The sequence below is a fragment of the Anopheles stephensi genome, chromosome 3, assembly GCF_013141755.1.
Source record: "Anopheles stephensi strain Indian chromosome 3, UCI_ANSTEP_V1.0, whole genome shotgun sequence".
NCBI lineage: Eukaryota > Metazoa > Arthropoda > Insecta > Diptera > Culicidae > Anopheles > Anopheles stephensi.
Window position 1 is genome coordinate 21,672,781 of NC_050203.1, and position 21,581 is coordinate 21,694,361.

The 21,581-nt window shown below is 51.7% G+C and overlaps 5 protein-coding genes across 5 annotated transcripts; 3 read left to right on the forward strand and 2 right to left on the reverse strand.

The window, feature by feature from the left end:
* The first annotated feature begins 837 nt into the window (after positions 1-837).
* On the forward strand, positions 838-14,344 carry LOC118512895 (cubilin homolog). Its single transcript, XM_036058007.1, is given in 16 exon segments — positions 838-1,047; positions 1,607-1,885; positions 1,950-2,339; positions 2,341-2,632; positions 2,699-2,929; positions 3,004-3,411; positions 3,487-5,077; positions 5,148-6,554; positions 6,623-6,966; positions 7,034-7,394; positions 7,462-7,794; positions 7,859-8,049; positions 8,126-11,228; positions 11,288-12,606; positions 12,676-12,756; positions 13,062-14,344. Coding segments are annotated over 16 exon segments (11,316 nt in total). The 5' UTR covers positions 838-961; the 3' UTR covers positions 13,962-14,344.
* LOC118512896 lies at positions 14,096-17,327 on the reverse strand. The gene is made up of 4 exons (XM_036058008.1): positions 16,920-17,327; positions 16,487-16,853; positions 15,956-16,419; positions 14,096-15,888 (listed from the first exon to the last, which is right to left on the reverse strand). The coding sequence occupies exons 1-4, from the start codon at positions 17,160-17,162 to the stop codon at positions 14,362-14,364; spliced, it is 2,601 nt and encodes an 866-aa protein (XP_035913901.1). The 5' UTR covers positions 17,163-17,327; the 3' UTR covers positions 14,096-14,361.
* Positions 17,328-17,447: 120 nt separating this feature from the next.
* On the forward strand, positions 17,448-20,086 carry LOC118512898 (WD repeat-containing protein 89). The gene is made up of 7 exons (XM_036058013.1): positions 17,448-17,682; positions 17,757-18,140; positions 18,206-18,752; positions 18,820-18,925; positions 19,197-19,776; positions 19,847-19,994; positions 20,065-20,086. The coding sequence occupies exons 1-5, from the start codon at positions 17,661-17,663 to the stop codon at positions 19,347-19,349; spliced, it is 1,212 nt and encodes a 403-aa protein (XP_035913906.1). The 5' UTR covers positions 17,448-17,660; the 3' UTR covers positions 19,350-19,776; positions 19,847-19,994; positions 20,065-20,086.
* LOC118508828 (calcium and integrin-binding family member 2-like) lies at positions 19,591-20,351 on the forward strand. Its single transcript, XM_036048573.1, has 4 exons — positions 19,591-19,776; positions 19,847-19,994; positions 20,065-20,174; positions 20,241-20,351. Exons 1-4 carry the CDS (start codon positions 19,591-19,593, stop codon positions 20,349-20,351), a joined length of 555 nt encoding a protein of 184 aa, XP_035904466.1.
* A 60-nt stretch (positions 20,352-20,411) lies between these two features.
* Positions 20,412-21,561, reverse strand: LOC118512900 (small nuclear ribonucleoprotein-associated protein B). The gene is made up of 2 exons (XM_036058015.1): positions 21,393-21,561; positions 20,412-21,253 (listed from the first exon to the last, which is right to left on the reverse strand). Exons 1-2 carry the CDS (start codon positions 21,393-21,395, stop codon positions 20,648-20,650), a joined length of 609 nt encoding a protein of 202 aa, XP_035913908.1. The 5' UTR covers positions 21,396-21,561; the 3' UTR covers positions 20,412-20,647.
* Between the last annotated feature and the right edge of the window lie 20 nt (positions 21,562-21,581).

The following is a 21,581-nucleotide window of genomic DNA, read 5'->3' on the forward strand; positions in this document are numbered from 1 at the left end:
AACCTCGAAAGGTCTCGGTCTGCCATTTCTAGCCTACTTTGACTTGATTTTACCCATAGCAAGGTAGTGGCGATCTGGATGGGATTTGAACCCCGGTCCGGTCCTGCCGAGTGAAGTCCAGCGCCGCTGTCGCCTTGGCCACAGGACCGCCTCAAAAATATTTTACATAGGCAGTTAAAATATTACGCGTGTACAAAATTTCCAATTAAAGTTCTTTACTTGTTTTCATCTGAGCCGCTACAAATCAACTGATAACGTTAACTTCATGTCTGCACATATGAGGTCAGATGCAACCGATCATGGACAAATGGGTGGAACGATAAAATGTTGACTTAAATGTATATTTTATGTTAACTTATTTAAAATATAAAGAAATATGTTCAATAAATCCACAATACAATCTAGTCTAGAAAACTTATCCTCAAATTGTACTATAAGCCTCAACATACGAAATAGGCAAAAAAAATCTTTTTAATTTTCAAACCATTTCCCCCTTTAATGATCAAAAATAGTACATTGTTGTGCGGTAATCAATAAAGTCGTTAATGTTTATCTCTATCGTAAAGCTAGCGCCATTCATAAAGCAGCAGTATCGATTACAATTCTATCCTGGATTGATCGTGCTTGGTCTTTCATTCACAACCGATCGACGCTCAAACGTCTTATCATTTTCCGTTTCAGTTTCAGGGGGTGTTTTACTGTGGCACCCAAAAACAAATCATCTGTTCAATGAAAAGCTGTCAGCATTTATCGCACTACCAGCGCGGCCAGTTAGTCCGAACCGGTTCCTATAAAAGGCGAGCGATTCGAGCAGTACGGTTCAGTTAGTGCGAACCCGCAGGAAGTGATCGGAACAAATAAAGCCCCTCTAGCAGTGAAGTGAACTAAAGTGTACAAGTGAAGTGTTCTGGTGAAGTGAAAATGGTTCAGTGTTGCTGAAAGTGTGACGATTGTTAGTGCAATGGGGTTTAATAAATCGAGCACCCTTGCACTATACGTGCTGTTGTGCTGGGTGTTTTGTTCTGTCGCCGGTGGATTTGAGGATCAGTAAGTGTGGATTCATTGTGAAATGAAAAAAATTAAATATAGTGTTATTAAGGACCTTAAGAATGATTTTCGTGTAAAATCTATCATAGACATACAGAGACAAGAAGACGAGAACTGGGCGTATACTGTGTGTCGTGTGGTGAATGAGTAGAAATACGCCTCCCAGATAAAGTGTCAAAACAAGATAAAGTGATCTTCGTTTGATGTATTAAAACTTTTATTTTTATTAAGACGATCGAAAAATGAAAGGGAAAGAAATGTAGAAATGTAATAAGAAATTTTAAACATCTAAAAAACAGAAACTTCAACTATCAATGGGTTGGTTAAAGATTTTCGCCACATTGCCTAGCATTCAAAAAAGGGGCGTACATCGTTATCTGTGAACACTTCTCCAACGACAAGATGATAGTAAAATTGGTGATCATGAAGACGACTTCCAGATGTTGCTTGATGTTTAATTTTCACAAATAATTAATTTACTCTAAAATAAATAGAAATTCATGAAAATTGTTAAAAATGTAGCGTAAAAGACAATTGTTCATCTCGCATTTACTTGCAGAGCCAAAATACTCGCCACCAATGGGCACATTATCATTGAGTCGGCGCAAGATCGCAACATCACCTTCTACATGAAGGGTAGCGGCCATTTAAACATCGGCGGCCTGAGTGTGGAGCAGGTGCTGCGGACATTGTCCAAAATGATGATCGAAGGTCGATCATCGCCCGACAGTCAAACGTTTCTGCCCGGTGGCAGTGTGGCCGATCAGGTACAACTGCTGGCCACCTACGTGAGCGGTCCGTTCGGGTTGATCAAGCGAGTTGAAACTCTCGAGCAGGAGTAAGTGTGCATCGACGGTGAGTTGCATACAGGCCTCCTCATCGCCAAATCCCCTTCATTGTAGATCCTCAACACGCAACACCACCCAGATGCATCCGCGCATCGGTGCGCTGGTACGTCGCGTCCGGAACGTCGAGACGAAGCTGGCAGCACTGTTGACAACGCTGCAAGCGAACCGGTGCGCCAGTGGACCGTGCCAGAACGGTGGCACCTGCATCGCCCAGTACGATTCGTTTATGTGCCTGTGTCCGAGCAACTGGGAGGGCCAAACGTGCACGACGGACGTGAACGAATGTTCCCTGTTTGCCGGTACCGATCTTGGTTGTCAGAATGGAGCGACGTGCAAGAACGTGCACGGTGGCTACAACTGTATGTGTGCGGATGGATGGCGCGGCATACACTGTAACACCCGGTCGCAGGATTGTTCCACGGCTGGGGCCGACCTGTGTGGCCATGGGAACGTGTGTGCAGGCAAAGGATGGCTATCGGTGTATCTGCGATCAGGGCTGGAAGACGAACGGGTTAACGCCGGCCTGTTCGCAGGACGTGGATGAGTGTAGCGAATCGAAGCCACACTGCTCGAAGGACCCGGAGGTAAGCTGTATCAATCTGCCGGGATCGTTTGTGTGTGGCCCGTGTCCGGCTGGTTACACCGGCAATGGGTTCTACTGCGTTGATATTGACGAGTGTGAGACGAACAATGGTGGCTGCAGTACATCGCCCTCGGTGCCATGCATCAACACGAGAGTAAGCTATTACATGAGGCAAAGAGAAAGCAAAGGCGCTTTCTGATAGCTGGACATCCTTTTTTAGGGATCGTATCGTTGCGGCAATTGTCCAGCGGGATATACTGGGGATGGGCGGACTTGTCTGGCGCAAGGTAACCGATGCACACAGGGGCTTTGTCATCCGATGGCTCGCTGCGTGGATTACGGAAGTGCCGTCCCGAACTGCATCTGTCTACCGGGATACACAGGATCCGGGTTTGGACCTAATGGATGCTATCGTTCCTCGATGAACCCGTGCTCCAGTTCGCCTTGTAGGGTAGTGTATTACTTCGCTCAACAGTGGGACTCTTTTCGCCTATCGGTCATTGCTCACTTTCGCTCCCCCTTCAGAATGGTGGCACCTGTGTGAAGATCGACGCACAAAACTACAGCTGCACTTGCCCACCGGACACGAACCCGCCCAACTGCATGCGCACCACCTCACCGTGCGATTCGAATCCCTGTCAGAATGGGGCCACTTGCGTTGCTGGTTGGGGCAACAGTGGAAGGTTCGGGTGCCGTTGTGCACCGGGCTACACGGGACTGCGCTGTCAAACGTTAACACGCACGTGCGGTGGCATCCGGTACCAGCTGAACGGTACGCTACGCTATCCGGAGTTTAACGGCACGTACAACCACAATGCACGGTGCGCCTGGTTGATCAAAACGAACGACACGCAGGTGTTGGACGTAACCTTCACGCAGTTCGATTTGGAGAATCCGGTCAGCACGGGCGAGTGCAAGTACGATTGGTTGCAGGTAAGCTTGGGAATCTTTTTTTTTTTTTTGAGTGATCATCGAGCAATCTGATTCCTTATGGTACTCCCAATGTAGATACACGACGGCCGTACCTCAGCGGCTCAGATCATTGGACGGTTCTGCGGCAGCGAGCTGCCCCGTGGTGGTAACTTCCAATCCACTCACAACATGCTGTACCTCTGGTTCCGTTCCGACAACTCCACCGCACACGATGGGTTCGAGTTGCAGTGGAAAAGTGTTGCGCCTGTGTGCGGTGGTACGATAGCGGTCACTAGCCACGGTATCATCACCTCTCCCGGAACGCCCGGTAACTATCCACCGAACCGGGACTGTAAGTGGTTCCTGCAGGCACCGCAGGGCCGTCGCATCCAGTTCACCTTCTTCACGATGATGATCGAGGTGCACGAAAACTGTAACTTCGACTTTGTGCAGATCTCCGAAGGCGTGACGGACGAGGGTACGGTGCTGGCCAAATACTGCAACACAACCCATCCACCGCCGCTGATTACGCCCAGCCACGAGGCGACCGTGTACTTCCACAGCGACGAAAGTGGGAACGATGCCGGGTTCCAGATTAGCTACGCCGTCGTGGAAGGTGTCCCTGGATGTGGGGGGACGTACACGCAGCGCGAGGGTGCCATTAGCTCACCGCTGTCGCAAACCGATAACGTTTATCCGAACAATCTGAACTGTGAGTACCTGATCAAGCTTCCGATTGGTAGCCGGGTGGAGATCCGGTTCAGCAAGTTCCATCTCGAGCAAAGCGAGGGCTGCAAGTTTGACTATCTGGAGATCTTTGACGGCAGCAGTACGGAGGACGCGTCGCTCGGCAAGTTCTGTGGCGATCGGATGCCACCGACATTCACCTCGACCGGGCACGCACTGTTGCTCAAGTTCCACACGGACTGGTCGGCACCGAATCCTGGGTTCAGCCTCCTGTACAAGATCAAGTGTGGTGGTACGTTTACCGATCCGGGTGTAGAAATTATGTCACCCTCGTATCCGCAGATGTACCAAGCTGATCAGCTGTGTGACTACGTGATCCAGGCACCGCTAGGGAAGGCGATCTCGTTCGACTTCCAGGACTTTGACATCGAGAAGAACAGCTTCCCGAGGTGTGAGCTCGATTATGTGGAGCTGTACGATGGGCTGCTGCCAACGAACGAGACACTGCTCGGACGGTACTGCAGCACGAAAGCACCACCGACGACCGTTTCGTCGAAAAACGTGATGCTGCTGCGATTTGTCTCGGACGGATCGGTAGCGGGGCGGGGTTTTAAGGGTAACTTTTCGTTCTTCGACGTTAGCTGTGGTGGTGTGTTGATGCGCGAGGATACCATCATACGGTCGCCGATGATTGCGGAGACGGGAAAGTATCAGCACGATGCGCAGTGCGAATGGATCATCGTAGCGCCCGAGGGTCACGCGATACAGCTGATGTGGAATAGCTTCGAGCTGGAGGTGAGCGGACGGTGCGTGTACGATTACGTGCAGGTGTTTGACAATTCGTCGATAGCGAACAGTCTGATCGGGCGGTACTGTGGGACGGATAAGCCGCCGGCGATCACCAGCACGGGCAACATGGTGACGATACGGTTTGTGACGGATTCGTCCTCCTCGAAGGATGGGTTCAGTTTGGCGTTTAACTTTATCGACGTGGAGAAATGTAAGTAGCGGTGCGCGATCGTGCGAATTCTTGGCGACTCGTTATTGTTGATCGCTACTCTCCTTTATAGCTTGCGGTGGAAACTATTTCGCGACGAGCGGCATCATTCGGTCGCCCGGCTGGCCCAAGAACTATCTCTCCAACAAGGTGTGCGAGTGGGTCATCACGGTACCGATGGGGCAACAAATTACACTGCTAGTTCACTCGTTCCGCATGGAAAAGCACAAGACGTGCCGGTTCGATGGGCTCACCATTCGGAACGGTGGCACACAGCACTCACCCCTCATAGGGGACTTCTGCGGCGAGGACGACTTTAACGGCACAATCTCATTCAGCCACCAGCTGTACCTACGCTTCTACTCGGACAGTTCGCGCAACTATGCCGGGTTCATGATCGAGTGGGATTCAGCGACGACCGGGTGCGGTGGCGTACTGACGTCTCCGCGCGGTTCCATCATCTCCCCCAACTATCCGCTTCCGTACGGCCAGAACGCTCTCTGCATATGGCGCATCTCGATGAGCGAAGGGTCCGCCATACACATCGTGTTCACCGACTTAGACATGGAAAACCACAAGGACTGCCAGTACGACTATCTGGACATTTACGATGGTGGTGATATGGGTGCGCGAAAGCTGGGTCGCTTCTGCAGCGCCGAAACGGACCCGATCGTACTGGACACCGAATCGAACCACGCGCTCATACGCATGCGCACGGACGAATCGAACCAGCGGCGTGGATTTCAGCTCAAGTACAACATTCTCTGCCGCCGGAACATTACCGGGTTCGGGGGGATCATCGAATCGCCCAACTTCCCGTCCGAGTACGCCGCATCGATGGACTGCCGGTGGACGATCAGGGTACCGCCCGGGAACAGGATCAACCTGGAGTTTTCCCACTTTGACTTTGAGTCGATCAATCAACAGGGGCTGGACAATGCCACCCACCAGCGCTGCCCGTTCGATTACGTGGAGCTGCAGGAGATGGGTTCGGGTGATTTGCCCGTGGTACGCCGGTACTGTGCCAACAAACCGGCCCCGTTCGTTAGCGTGGGACGGTCGATCGATCTGATCTTCCACACGGATGCGAGCGGCGAACAGATGGGCTTCCGGGCCGAGTGGTCCATTAATGGGTGCGGTGGACTGTTGACGAAACCGTACGGGACGTTCAGCTCACCGAACTACCCGAACCAGTACCCGAAGGAGACGGAGTGCCACTGGACGATCCGGGCGCCGCCCGGCAAGCGGATCGATCTGATGGTGGAAGACTTTCACATGGAAACGAACGATCAGTGCCGGTTCGATGGGTTGCAGATTGCGAACGATGCCAACTTTACGCACCAGGTGACGAAGCTGTGCCACGAGCAGCAGGAACCGGTACATTTGGTCAGTAGCGGGACGGAGCTGTTTGTGAAGTTTTACAGTGACTCCACCTTCACGTACAAAGGTTTCCGGGCGGTTTACAAAACGATCGAATCGCGTAAGTTCCATCACTGTCCGGGAGGTGTTGGCCAGGATTCACTCAGCAGGAACTTTCTTCCGTTACAGAATGTGGTGGCAAGATAACCCTACACCAAGGTTTCATCAGTTCGCCCAACTATCCGTTGAACTATCCGGCGAACGCGTCCTGCTCCTGGTTGATCAAAACGGACCTTTCGCACACACTGCAGCTGAGCATCAAATCGCTAGCGATCGAACGATCGGACAACTGCACGAACGATTCGCTGCGGGTGTACGATAGCAATACGGCCGAGCTGGATCGTTTGCTGTTAACGGCGTGCGGTAGTGAGTCGAACGTAAGCACCGTGTCGTCTACCGGGCACGAGATGCTGGTCACCTTCCAATCTAACCACATCATCGAGGCGAAAGGATTCCAGGCTGAGTTTAAGACGGTATGTATGTAGAGAGTGTCAATTTGAAGACGGGCGGATGAAATCGATCATACTTGTCCATCGTCAGAACTGTGGATCGCGTATCAAGGTGAAACGGCCCGGTAACATTCTGCTGAACAAAGCGCACAAAATGTCCTCGGACAACTGTACCTGGGTGTTGATTGCGCCGGAACCGACCGAGCGCATCACCATCACGATCGCCCACATGAGCGTGATGGATGTGGAGCGCGATTGCTTTGCCAGCTTGACAGTGTACGAAGGAGACGGCACGGATGGCCCGGTACGCTTCGAGGGCTGCGGGCACAAGATCCCGCCGGCGATCGTCAGCCGCGGCAATGCGCTGACGGTGCTGATCAGCTCGGAAGACGTGCTGCTGAGCAAGATCGACAATCTGTACGTGGAGATCACGTACACCACGCTCGACAATGGTAGGTAGCAAAGGTTAAGGGTCGCTACAGTGGTTCACTTGCTTTTCTCTTCTCTGCGGTCCGTCAGCCTGTGGAGGAAGTTTAACAGCTCTGATGGGCGAGTTTAGCTCACCGAACTATCCCGACACGTACCCGCTGAACGTGGAGTGCGTTTGGAAGCTGTCCGCTTCGCCGGGAAACAAGATGACACTATCCTTCAAGGAGCTAGACATCGACTCGTCGGAAGACTGTAACGGTGACTATCTGGAGGTGCGGGAGCGCGATGAAAATGGTCCACTGCTGGGTGATTTCTGTGGCAACCAGCTTCCGTCGAATCTGTCCGAAGCGAGCAGCTTTTGGGTGAAATTCCGTTCGAATGAGGTGGGCGTTGGGAAAGGATTTTTGGCGGAGTATTCCTACGGTAAGTAACTCCCTTTGAGCAGCCATACGTTCAGAGTTTTAATTAAAGGCCTCTTTGGGTGTAGACACGCTAAGCGAGATCACCGGGGCGAGCGGTACGGTCACATCGCCAATGTATCCACGAAGCTATGCCAGGGCGGACAATATCGGGTGGCGCATTACCGTCGACATAGGATCGGTGATTGCGCTCAACTTTAACCGATTTGCCATCGATCGTCACACGGAGGATCCGGAGATGTGCGATGGTGCGCTGGTGGTGAGTAGGGATCGTATTTCGACCCGGACACGATCATGTTTTACATACCGAGATCGCTTCCACTTTCACCCATCAGATATTCGATGGGTACGACGAAACGGCCGCTCCTTTGCTGCGAGGCTGCGGATACATTAAACCCGACCCGCTAACCTCGACCTCGAACGTCGTGTACATCGTGCTCGATCATTCGGACATCATGGAGTCGTCCCTGTTTATGCTAACCTGGCAGCAGAAAGTCATCAGCAACGCTCCCATCTTCCCGGTCGATCAGGAGAACTTCTGCAACGGGCACGCAACGATCGTGCTGAACAGCACCGACACCACATTCAATCTCAGCTCTCCGGGCTATCCGAACGGGTACCAGAACGGACTGAACTGTAGCTGGATCTTCCAGTCCGCTTTGCCCGCGTACCACCCATTTTTGAGCTTCAGCTTTATAGATCTGGAAGAATCGAGCGACTGCCTAGCAGATTACGTGGAGGTATTTAGCTCGTCCGATCTGGCCACGTGGAAATCGTTCGGCCGCGTCTGCACTTTCGCGATCCGCGGGACGTACAAATTCCACGGCACTCCCTACCTGAAGTTGGAGTTCCGCACGGACTACTTCCAGAACAGGACCGGCTTTACCGGGACGGTGTTTCTGCGGTGCGGTGGCCTACTGACCGATCCGAACGGAGTGATCACGCAGCCCGATTCGTTGCCTACGGTCGAGCCGGGTATGCCGGTCAATCGGCTTGAGCGGTTCGAATCGTGCAGTTGGAACATTAGCGTACGGGCCGGTCGCACAATAGAGCTTACCTTCGAAAGGCTTAACATTACCGTCGAACCGGCGGACCCGATGGTGCGCAACGGGTATGTCGCCATCATGAACGGAATTGACGAGCTGTCGCCACTGCTCGGACGGTACAGCGGGACGGATATACCGGGCACGATCAAAACCAGCAGTAACCGGGCGTTCGTACAGTACCGACCGAGCATCAGGGAACCGAACCTCTTCCGACTGGTTTACCGTGAGGTAAGCATCGAATGTGGCGGTAATGTGGTGCTGAGCGCACAGCTGAACTCCACCGATATCGTGACCCCGAACTATCCGGAGATACCGCCAGCCTACAGCGAATGCTTCTGGCAGGTGTTGGCACCGGCCGGTCAACTGCTGTGGGTGCAGGTGGTCGGCCAGGTGCTGCTACCGCGCATGCCCCAGTGCAAAACGGAGTACATCCAGCTGCGGGAAGGACTTACGTCCAACGCGCCCGAGCTGCTGCATTCCTGCTCGGGCGATCTGTCCAAGCGCATTATGACCAAAACGAATGCGCTCTCGGTAAAGTACTTTAACGATCGCACGGATCCGAACGGTGGTGTGAAGCTGCGCGTAACGCTGGCCAAATGTGGTGGCTCGGTTCGAGGTCCTCGCGGTTCCATAACGTCCAAGAACTATCCCATCATGGGAGGCTATCCTTCGCCGGCCGTCTGTGAGTACTACCTTCAGGAGGGTATGTACGGCACGATGAACCTTTCGTTCGAGGACTTACATCTGCCGACCAAAGGGAACTGCAGCAGTGAAGATCATGTGCGTATCTTTTCCGTACTGCCCGGGAGAAACAATACGGAGATCGAGCTGGGCAAGTTCTGCGGCACTCAGATGCCGACGGAGCCGATCGTGAGTGTGGTACCGCACGTGAAGATCGTGTTTACGGCCACCACCATGAACACGATCTACCGTGGCTTTAAGCTGAACTACGCGCTCAACTACAGCCGCTGCACTCATTCGCTGGTGGCGGATTCGGGCGAGATCACCAGCCCCGGGTACGGCGAGGAACTGCAGACGTACTCGTTCTGCGAGTGGCGCATCACCGTGCCGGCCGGGCGCCGGATCAAGGTCGAGTTCCTGGATCTGGACATACAGGAGAGTGGCGCATCGTACCTGTGGATGCAGCGGCTGACACTGTTCGACGGTGTCAGCTACCAGACACGCATCAAGCTGATCACGTCGAACGATAAATCGGTGCCGATCTATTCCAGCGACAATCGTATGCTGATACAGTACCTGTCGCGGATGCCTACCGGCAAGCGTGGATTCCGTCTGCGCTACTCCAGTGACGAACCGTCGATTTGTGACAGCAATCTGGATGGATGGCAGGGCAGCATTGAGACGCCGGTCAACGAGACCACGGTCGTGTGCACCTACAGGCGGACGCAGCCCACCCTGTCCCGGGAGCCAAACGCCCAACCGAACGTTGGTACGCTTGCGATGAATTTCCGCGAGATCAGGGCCGGTCCGTTTGAGCGCACGTGTGTGGAAGTTTTGCGAGGCCCAACCGTTATGGGTGGATCGGGTATGCTGAAGAAAATGTGCCTAAATGCGACAAACGAGATGGTGCTCTCGCCGTTCCACAACACCATGATAAACTTGGTGCAGGGAATCCCGTTCCCGGGTTTGCTCAGCTTCAAGATGGACTACCGGGTGCACCAGTGTGGCGGTGTGTACGGAGACATCGGCAACATTAGCCGACCGGTAGGCCTGGACCTGTCCGACCGTGATGGACTGCACTGTGCGTGGTACGTGGCCTACCAGGACCAGACACTGATCAACATCGCGTTCGGCCGGTTCCAGATGCAACTGCCCTGCGACCAAGAGTATCTGCTCGTGTACAATGGGCCCGGTCCGATGTCTCCCCTGCTGGGGCGCTTCTGCAAAGATTCACCGCCACCGGCCGAACCTATCGCCACCCAGAAGCATGTGCTGTTTGTCGAATATCATACGGCACGGGCGAACGCCTCGGATAAGGTTGGTGACTTTGAGTTGCGGCTAAGCAGCAAGAACTTTGGCTGCGGTGGTACACTGCACCCGAGCACGTCCACCTTCGGATCACCGCTGAAGGCTGGGAAGTATCTGCCGCTGCAGGAGTGTGTGTGGTTACTGCAGGCGAATCCTGGCCAGCACATTGGGGCTCGGTTCATCAATCGCTTCAATCTGGAGAAGAGCCCGAACTGCACCAAGGATTACGTGGAGCTGTTCGATCAGCGACGAAACCGGGAGTGGGTTAGTTTGGGACGCGTCTGCGGCAAGGATGTGCCGCCGTACTTTAACTCGTCCGGAACTGTGATGAAGGTTGTGTTCCGGACGGATGACAGCGGTGAAGCGGACGGGTTCACTATCAAGTGGGACTCGAATTGTGGTGGTAAGTATTACTGTTTGTAGTAGTAGCTCTTAACGCAATCCACACTGCTCTTCCTGCAGGAATATTTTACGCGGAGCAGGAAACGAATGTCATCGTCAGCCCGAACTATCCGGCCAAGTACAACAACATGCAGGTGTGCAACTACACGATCCTGGCGAACAGTTCCGATGGCGGTATCGTCTTCAACTTCCTCGACTTCGATCTCGAGGATTCGCTCGTCACGTCGCTCTGTGCCTACGACAATCTGACCGTGTACCGGAAGCTCGAATTTGCCGAACCCGTCACCTGGGAAAAGGTTGGCACGTACTGTCGCAAAACGGCCCCAGCCAGGTTCCGGGTGAAGGATCGGGCCGCGATCATATTCCAAACCGATCGCTTCATACAGGCTCGCGGGTTCCGGTTTGAGTATAGGCTCGACACATGCGGAGCCAACATCACCAGCTCGATGCGCATCCACAGCCCCGAACAGTTGCCACCCGACGGTACATACCGGCCCGCGCTAACCTGCCGCTGGTACATTGACATTCCGCCGGGGCAGAAGGTGACGGTACGGTTCGAAATGCTCGAAATCGAGCATACCGAATCGTGCTACTTCGATACGGTGGAAGTGTTCCGTGGGCTGGAAGCGAACCAAGATCATCGGTTGGCGTTGCTGTGCGGTAACCTGACCGGGCATGCACCGGCCATCTCCATCAGCGGCAGCCGGCACGGTATGATATCGTTCAAGACGGAATCATTCTCGACGACGCACGGCAAAATGTCCGCCCTGGTACTGTACACCCCGGACTGTGACAAACAGATAACGCTGGACGACCGGTCACCCAGCTACCGGCTGAACGTCATCGGCAGTGGGAACCAGCGCGTCCAGGACTGTCAGTACGTGTTCCAGGCGCCGAACGGCTACACGCTACAGCTAGTGTTTGATCAATTCCACGTCGGCTCATCGCGCAATGCATCGTTGGCGAATTGTACGGATGATTTCGTAGAATTGCGGGACGGTGGTAGCATATTTTCGGTACTGATTGGACGCTTCTGCGGTAATGATCCGGTTGCACCCCAGACTAGCTTCGGTTCGACGATGCACTTGCGCTATGTAACGGATTCCGCCCTGCGGGGTACACTGTTCGATGCGACCGTCCGGATGGTACCGTCCCTGTGCGGACCAATGCATCACAATCTTACGGGCGGTGCGATAATCACGCTAAACACACCGAACTTCGGCGGCAGCAACAAGTATCCACCGAACACGAAATGTTTGTGGCTGTTGGAGGCTTCGGCTGGAAAGCAGGTCGAGATACAGTTCTTGCAACTGGACCTACAGCAGTTCGATGAGAATAGCTGGGAGTGTAAGGATTACATTGGCATTCGGGATGCTTCGGTAGGTGGATTGCGCTAGGTCTTTTTAAAACCATCGTTTTTAATCGTTTGCTTTGCTAATGTCTTTTAGCTGAAGTCAGTCATCTACGAGGGTCTTGGCAATTCGCTGATCTTCAACGGTGGAGGCGCTAGCAAGGCCAGCTTCTATCATGTAAGTGAAACGACTTGACTGGACCTAGTCCTCTCGTTTGCAGGGTATAAGTAGCTTATCAAATATAGAAACAAAAGCCAAGAGATCCTTTCTAACTAGACCAACGTTAGGGAAAAGAAGACAGGAAGCGATATCTCCATGCCGGCAACGGGATAATCCTTATCGAAACTTAAGCTCAGGATTAGACTGTATCTCAGAAGATCTTGGCCTGCAGTTTCAAGTTCTTTAAAACGATTGCTGTCAGCGAGAAGGAACAATGCTTTGACGAACTGCGGAGTAATAGGTTCCCTTTGCTCTTCCCACAGGGCACTCGGTACGCTAACGCCTACCACGTCTACTGCGGCAACAACTACCTACCCAGCACCTACATATCGATCGTGAACCGGGTGTACATTAGCTTCGAGAGTGACGCCTCGATCGAGGCGAAAGGCGTCTCGTTGCGTGTGCACGAAAGCAACCTGTGCGCCAAACACTACACCGCACTGCAGGGCCGCATCGTACAGACGGAGATGCTCAAGGATCAGCGCTGTACGATCACGGTGCAGGTACCGCAGAACTACACGATTGCGGTCTACTTCAACACGTTCTATCTGTACAACGTGGACTGTGCGGACCATGCACTCAAGTTTTACGGTGGCCCCGAAGAGCGGGCCGATCAGCTGCTGGGCGAGTACTGTCACTTTGCCACACCGAACCCAATCTTTACCACCGGGAACTATCTGCGCATCGTACTGCCCGCAACGGATCGAGACTTTGTATCGCTACAGCTAGACGCGACGTACGTGGCCACCGACCAGGGCCAGGGTTGCGGTGGTGAACTGTACAACTACGGTGGTGTGTTCAGCAGTCCCCTGTATCCGGCCAACAATCGTACGCGGATGGAGTGCCTGTGGACGGTAACCGTCCCGAACAATCTGGTGGTAGCGTTACGGTTCGATGTGTTCGACCTGGGAAGCAAATCGTCCTGTGCGACCGATTATCTGCAAATTCTCGATCGAACGAGCGACGAATCGAGCGTGGATGGCGCGAATAACGAGAAGGACACGGTCGTACGGCAACATTGCGGTGGAGATAAACCGGCCAACTACATTGGCAGCGGTAGCACGGTACGGGTGCGGTACAGGAAGACGCAAAACTTTGCCGGCGTCGGTTGGATGATCAAGTTTATGGGCATCGAAAAGGGTGCCGGTGTGAATGAATACTAGTGGGGGGAGGGGGTGGGGGGGTCCTTAAGGTCATCGGCATCAATTGGGCACTTTCTTTCTTTGTATCATTATAATGTGTCGCATTAAAAAAGAAAGGATTTTTATTCTTAGCAGTTAAGAAAAAGCTTTTAAAATATTGTACGAAAGGGGAATAGCTTAAAACATCTTTAAAGTGTTATGGATTATTGCAAAAATGGTGCAGAAGGGTAATAACTATTTAGGAGACTCTTCTTCATTTACATCCTACCGATAAGTTTCCACTGCTTGGATCATGCACAGGATATATTTCCATTATCGGTTAACTGCTGACTAACGATAGATTGCTACGACACTTTTGTTAAAACTGATCTGTCATTTAATAAAATCCATATATTCACAGCAAATGCTACCTACCATCGTGTCAACTGTCCAGTACCCTCGTCAGGGAAGCGATAATGCTTCGCAGCTGTCCCTTCTCCGATGGCTGCAGGCGGCGACCGCTTTGCCCGGACGCTAGTCGTTCCAGCCGAACCGTTTGACTCTGTAACTCCTTCAGGCACTGGTTGATTTGCCCTCCATCAGCGCCGTGATCCTCGACCCTCGTTGCATCAAATTTACGTTTTTTTGCTAGCGATCCGGTTTCAGCAAACATGTCCACATTAATGTCCTGAATCAGCTCGTCGCCATCATTATCGGGAAACAGTTCGTTTACTTGGCTGCCTAATGACTCGCATGAATCCACTTTCCGGTCGTGACATCGATGCACAACGGCAGTGAGCGGACTTGGTTTGAACGGTGGAAGCTTGACGATATTATTATTGCTCTGCAAACGAATGAGCTGTGCCCGAAGGTGAGGCTGTTGGCTGAGAAGCTCTTGTACCACGACGGGCCGCTGTTTGTCGTTTAGTTTGAGTAGCACGAGCAAGGCGTATGCCTTCACGAGCGGCACCTTGTCTCGCAGTAGCTTCTCAAGCATGCTCTGTCCATTTACCAGAGCAATTGTGCTGCCACTGTTCGCTGCCATTATTAGCTTCAGCGTCTGAACCTTTACAAACGGCGTCGCTTCCGTTAGAGCTGGTACATTGCTCGAGCTAAGCAGCGGACTAAGGCATAGTCGAGGCGCGCTTCGTTCGAAACTATCGAATACACTGTAAGTCGAAGGCGTTTTCATGATCGCACCCCATCTGAGCTGAGGCATTTCGATCGGCTTCGTCACGGTGGCTGTGATCTTGAGTAACGCCAGCACTTCGTAGAACGTTTTAACGTTTCCGGGTGCTTTCTGCCATGCTTGTGTACTCTGCACCAGCCGGGCTTCCAACCCGGCCAGGAACTGCTTCCTCTTCGATTCATCGATTTCACTCGTCAATGGGCACAGGGCGACCCACAATCGATCGTTCGCACTGTCGGTGGCAGGGTAGGCGATCATTACCCTTTCTTTGTGTGTAACCGGAAGAAAGACGAAGAGGTTGCGTAGCAACTGCCGTACGTACACCTGTTTCGGGCGGCTGGTGAAGATCGAGTAGTGATCGTTGACCTTCTTCCAGAACAGGAAGTAAGCGTACGTTAGCGGGATGGAATGGTAGCGTACAAAGATCGACCAAAGATCGATACCGAACAGAGCGGTGTAGTAATGGTCTTGCAGGATCATTCGAACGAGCGTTTCCTCGATGCGTTTCTGTGCGGCTCGATTCTTCACCCGTACACCCATCAGAATGAGTGCGGTGCAGTGCACAAACAATTGCTTGTAGAGTGTGGAGTTTGCGTAGAGTAAGGCGTCGGACCGTTTCAACAGGCCAGATACATGCTGCAGAAGAGGATGCCGGTAGCAGTACAGCGATTGAAGGCCATTATCGGTTTTGTTTGCCAGGAGCTGTGTGACGATGTGCATCGTCAGGGTGTAGAAGGAATGAATTTCTTCCTGCGTTTTGCAGTCGTACTGGGATAGAGCCTGTTGGGATGAAATGCTGCTTTTAGGAGATTGAATTAACGAGTGGGTTAGTATAGAAAATGCTTACCTTTGCAAACGATTCCGACCGGAAGGAATGCTCCACGATGGCCATATAACCGATGTGCAGGTACTGCTCTACGCCCACCATCAATTCGCTGCAAATCGCTTTCGTTCGAAGGCAAGTTTTGATCTCGAGCAAGCTTCGTATGATACAGGAGTATGTGCTTTCCGTCACATGTTGCTTCGTAAGCGTCAGTATCTTTAGCATTACCCTCAGAAAGAATGCGTTCAGCTTTAAGGCGATCGTACTCTGCTTCGTTGGTTCATTTTTGGACCGTACATCGTGAAACGAGCCGCCAATGCCGTTATTCAGGATCGTGATGATCTCATCCAGCCAGCCGGTTCTTTTGTGGCTAAAGGACTCTTCCACGTGTTCGGTGCAAAGTTTCACGATCACTTTCCACACGTCGCTCGCAAGCAGGGAATCGATCGGACTGATTTCATTCCCTACATTGGCTAGCAGGATGCAAACTAAAAAGCGGAAAATAAGTTTTAAATGTCTTGCTTCTTGTTCAAGCAAGACCACGCGTTGACCCACCTTTCTCCAAACAATCGTACTCCGTGTCGTAATCGATTGCACGAAAGTAGTTGCGCCCGGACGCTTCCCGTGGGTACAGCAGCTCAAGGAAGGCTAGCAAAAGCTTCTTGCATACGGCATACAGTGCTTTCATCGTTTCGAGCGCTTCCGTTTCGTGTGCCATCGTTGAGTAGTGCTTGCGAACGATCGTGTAACAGCGTACAAGATATTCGGGAAATATTACGAGCGATCGTAGCAGCTGACATTGCTGCTCCTTTTCGGTAAGGTACTCGATCAGCTTCAGCAGCACGTCGGCCAGCTTCAGTAAGAGGGTAAGATTTTCCACGAAGAAACATGACAGTGCGTTCGATTGTACTTCCGATTGTATCTGCAAGCCAAGGAAGCGATTGTTAGTGGGGGGGGGGAGAGATCCAACGTTTTCCAACAGCCGTACCTTTTCCAAGAAGCAGACCAACTCCGGTAGTATGGCACACGAAACATCCGCCTCAAACTCGCGCGGTTCGAACTGGCGTATGATGTTGGTAAACAGAAACTCGTACAAATCGATATCGCTTTCCTGGCGCCGTAGTCCTTTCAGCGATTTCTGTGCTATTTCTTTGAGCGGCACATTGCGGATCGCATCACCGAGCAGCAGCAAATCGTTGGCACTGTTTTGTACCACCTTTATTTCACTCATGGCCGGACCGGATATGTGTTCAGAATTTTACCGAAACCAATAACGAGAATGTGTACAAGATTCCGTTCTTGTCTTAAAAACAATAACTAATGCCGGTCCAAGTAAACAATGGGCAATGGCAGTGAAATGCGCGCCAAGCGTTGGGATTTGACATTCCAATTAACAAAAATGACAGCTGCTGTTAGGTAAAAAAAACATAAATAAAATCCACTTTTTGCAGCGTACACAAACTAAATCATATCTAAACGAACTAATACAACATTCAATCTACATAAAATATCACTAATTATGCTGTTAAAACGCTGGTTCTGCAAGCCGCGCCGGCTCAAGGCAAATAGCCGCGCGATATGACGTCACAAACCCAATGTTTTGGTTGGCGAGAACTGTCAAACAGTATGCCGGCACGTGCAGCGCGGCGCATGTTGATGTTTTGAACAAGAAACGATTCCCGGGCACACATAATTACCGGCCGCAACGTTATTTCGTTTCTGCATCAAAATGTCTAACAATATTTTCGAAGGTATGTACCAGGAAAAGGGCCAATTTAATTCTTCATTTTTAGAAAATAAAACTCCCCCCTTTTTTCGATTGTAGATCCACAAAGCTCGGACGAAGAATGCCCCGTACCGGATGCGGATTCGTGCACCGGCAAAGAGTTGACGAAACTGTTTCAGCAGGAACTATCACCCGCGTCTGAAATTGCTGCCTCGTTAAAGCGTACCTGCGGTCTGCACCTCTCCCAATCGTGCCAGTACGATACGCTGGCCGTCGGGTTGTCACGCAAAGAGCTGCAACTGTATCGGGTACGGGAGAGTGGTGAGCTTGCGCTTGAAAATGGTTCTTTAGGGCGGTTTGAAAGTGGGATCCGTGGCGTACGGTTCTTCAATGGAGACCCGAACAGTTTGCTGTGCTGTACCGAGGATGGCGATGTGCATATGTACGATGTACGAAGCGGTTCCGAGGTGCATCGTTTCGAAGGTGAGAGCATTGGCCGCTTGCAGCTAGAACAGCCTTTTTATGGTTGCGTCTTCGCTTCGCTTCAGATACTTCCGAGGGTTTAAAAAAGACCATCTCGTCGTGCGACATCAATCAAAACGATCGGGTGCTCTGTGCGTCGAGCGAGATACAGAAGAATGGTGATAGTTTTCTACTGTTTTTCGACGTCCGCCAGCGTTCGTATCTCGGATGCTACTGGGAGTGTCACAGCGACGACATCACGCACGTACGCTTTCATCCAACCAATCCGGACCTGTTCGCCAGCGCCAGCGTGGATGGGTTGATCAATGTGTTCGACATTTCGAAAACGACCGAAGATGATGCGATGCAATACTGCTACAACGTGGAAACGGCGGTCGATTCGATTAACTGGCACGCGGACCCAACCGGACGGGATCTGATATCGTGCGTAACGACCACCAACGATCTGCATCTGTACGACGTGGAGAGTCAGGACAGTGTGGCGCTGTTTGACCGCGAGCACATCACAAAGGCGATGCGCCGTACGTCGGCGATCGATTGTAATGTGGTCGGGACGCACAACAACGGCAGCGGCAGCTTTTTCGTGCTGGCAGGGTCCAACTTTAACAAAGGGTAAGCACACAGGGCGCTTGAAAATTGAATGAATTATTTTAAAACGCGTTTCGTTTGCACCCTACAGCAAGGATTGTTTGCGGACGCTAAGGTACGACAACAAATGCTTGCTTCCCGATCGGTCGTTTACCAACAGCAAACAGATTGTGCGCGCCAGCGTCTACAACGAAAAGGTACCGTCCGCACCCTGTCGAAACACACGATTTTGTTTACTTACACATCCATTACTTCCTTTCGTCATCGACTTCCTTTGGTTAAGTGGTTTTTTTTTTCTCACCTGCACGCCCGCATGCATGGACTGGCGTCGTTAGAAGTAGTTTCCTTCCACCAACCTTTTGCTATCCATCCATCGCCATCGTTATCACTGTTCGGTTCCTTATCTTTACACATCGTCTGTTGGTTGTTTCTTTTATTATTATTTCCATCAAACACAAACCCCCACAGGACCAGTATCTGATTGTAACGGGCGAAGGCGGTTTGATTACGCTCTGGAAGTGCCGGATGGATGGCGCGTCGGACACTGCCATGGGAATCAATAGCGCCAGCAACAGTCTGAAGCAAAAGCTGCACGTTAGTCATCGTGCGAAACCGTACTGAGCGAGCTGAAGGACGGTTTCATTTTCTGTTAAGACTAAATTGAAAAAAAGCGGTTAATACAAATAAAAAGCGAATAAAACGCCTCCCTGTTGGTTGATCATCATTGAACCAAAGAATTGATTCTAAGCACTTCCCTCCGAAGACAGGATCGCCGAACGCTTTATTGATTCTAATTGATTTTATCGCCTGGTGTGGCAGGTTTTTTTATTTTGGGGGGGGTGAGAGCACGTTTTCGTTGACGATGGGCGCCAAGACGAGCATCATCACGAGCGAACAGCTGGCCGAGTATGCCGAGCTAACGTACCTCAGCAAATCGGAAATCATTTTCATCCTGCAAAAGTTCCTCCTTCTCGATGGGGGCCATCAGTTTTCGCTTACCAAACGGTTCCCCGAACAGGACGTGGTTAATTTGTTTCCTCAGTTAAAGGTAAGAGAGAGAGAGAGCTTACGGACGAGTGGACGACCCTCCTTTTCACGTGTTTTCCACCCGGTTCTAGCATAATCCATTCCGCGATCGTTTGCTGCACGTGTTCTCGTCCGAGCATGATGATCGGTTTTCGTTCGAGGATATGCTGGACCTGTTTAGTGTGCTTTCGGAGAAGTGTCCGCTCGCGGTGAAAGCTACCTGGGCCTTTCAGATGTACGGTGAGTGTGGTTGCACTGTGGGAGTCTCTGCTGCCCGTGTACTAACGATCAGTCCGTATTTTTGGGGCAGATTTTGACAACGATAATCTCATTACAAAGGAGGACATTCTGGAGCTTTGTGATCGGATCACGAAGCACGATCGGCTGGGACATGACGAAAAGATGAGCATTGCTGAGCTGGTAAATTGGGCTTGGTGAAATCTACCACGAATAGTTAATTTCGAGTACTCCCTTCCTCTTTTGCAGCTTCTCAAGGAGATTGATCTGCAGAACAATGGCAATATTGGAGAGTTTGAATTTATCCACGCCATGAGTAAGATGCCCGAATTCCGACAGACTTTCTCGTGTCGTGTTTAGTGCTGCTCTTGGCCGAACGAAATCGTTTTTAAGCTAATATAAAGAAGCTACACCCCTCGGTTTGTTTGAAAATTCATCAGAAAATTCCTTTATCTTTTATTCGCTATTTCAAACGTTACATGTACATGCGCATGAAAGGGTAGCAAAGATCCTCAATTTTTATATTATTATTACTTCCAACACCCTTTTATTTCGGGTGAATGGTTTGTGTGTGTGTAAGTGAGGGAGAAAGAAAAAAAAAAGATAAAATCTAATCCTATTTGCCGGTAGTGGACAGAGGGCGCTAGTCTCCTAACCTAGTACGGCCTGGTCGGTGGACCACCGCGCATCATTCCCGGCGGTGGCCCTCGCATCGGTGGCGGTGCACCACGGCCCATTCCCGCCATCGGATTAACGCCCGGTATCATGGCCGGCGGAGGTCCTCCCGGAATCATGGGGCGCATCTGTGGTGGGGCCGATACCTGCTGTCCTCTACCGACCGGCGCCATATGCTGTTGCGATGGACCACCAACACCGCGCACCGGTCCCTGCAATCCTGCCGGTACACCCGCGATATTGGCCGGCATACCACGTCCCCCGACACGTCCCATACCTGGTCCACCGGCACCACCGGGAATCGGTACCCGGGGGAGACCTTCCTCCGGTGGCGGGGGTCCTTCGACTGTGAGCGACACGATGTTACCACCGCGCAACAAAACGAACCCGAGCACTCGCTTTTCCTCGCGCTCTGGCAGCTTGGTGTTTTTCGGCTTAATCTTACGGAACTCCTCGCAGTCCCCCAGGATGAGGTTCATGTGTTTGTCGAAGGCTTTGAACGTGCCGATGAAGGTACGCGAGTCTTGCAGTACGATCCGCACCCTGTAGTTCAGGAGCTGGATCATTTTGTTGTTTTTGCCGATCGTCTGGGAAATGGGAAAGCGGATATTACATATGGTAAGTTGTGGCTGTGGTAGGCGCTTAAGCCGCCGACGCCATAACCTGGCGCGGCACTACGGAACAGGTCTTCCGCTGTGTGTATTGCATTTTGCAGAGAATACTTACCATTTTGGCTACAACTCACGACAGGAACACACAGAGTATAAAGTAATGCGAATGTTTCGCACGAATCTTCACAAAATAATCCGTATTTAGTGCGGTTTTAAAGGAAAATGTTTACCGCATCGAAAATGATGCGGTCCAGCTTTTTTGTTGAAGATTTTTGACAGCAGCTACGAACAAGGTGTATAAATG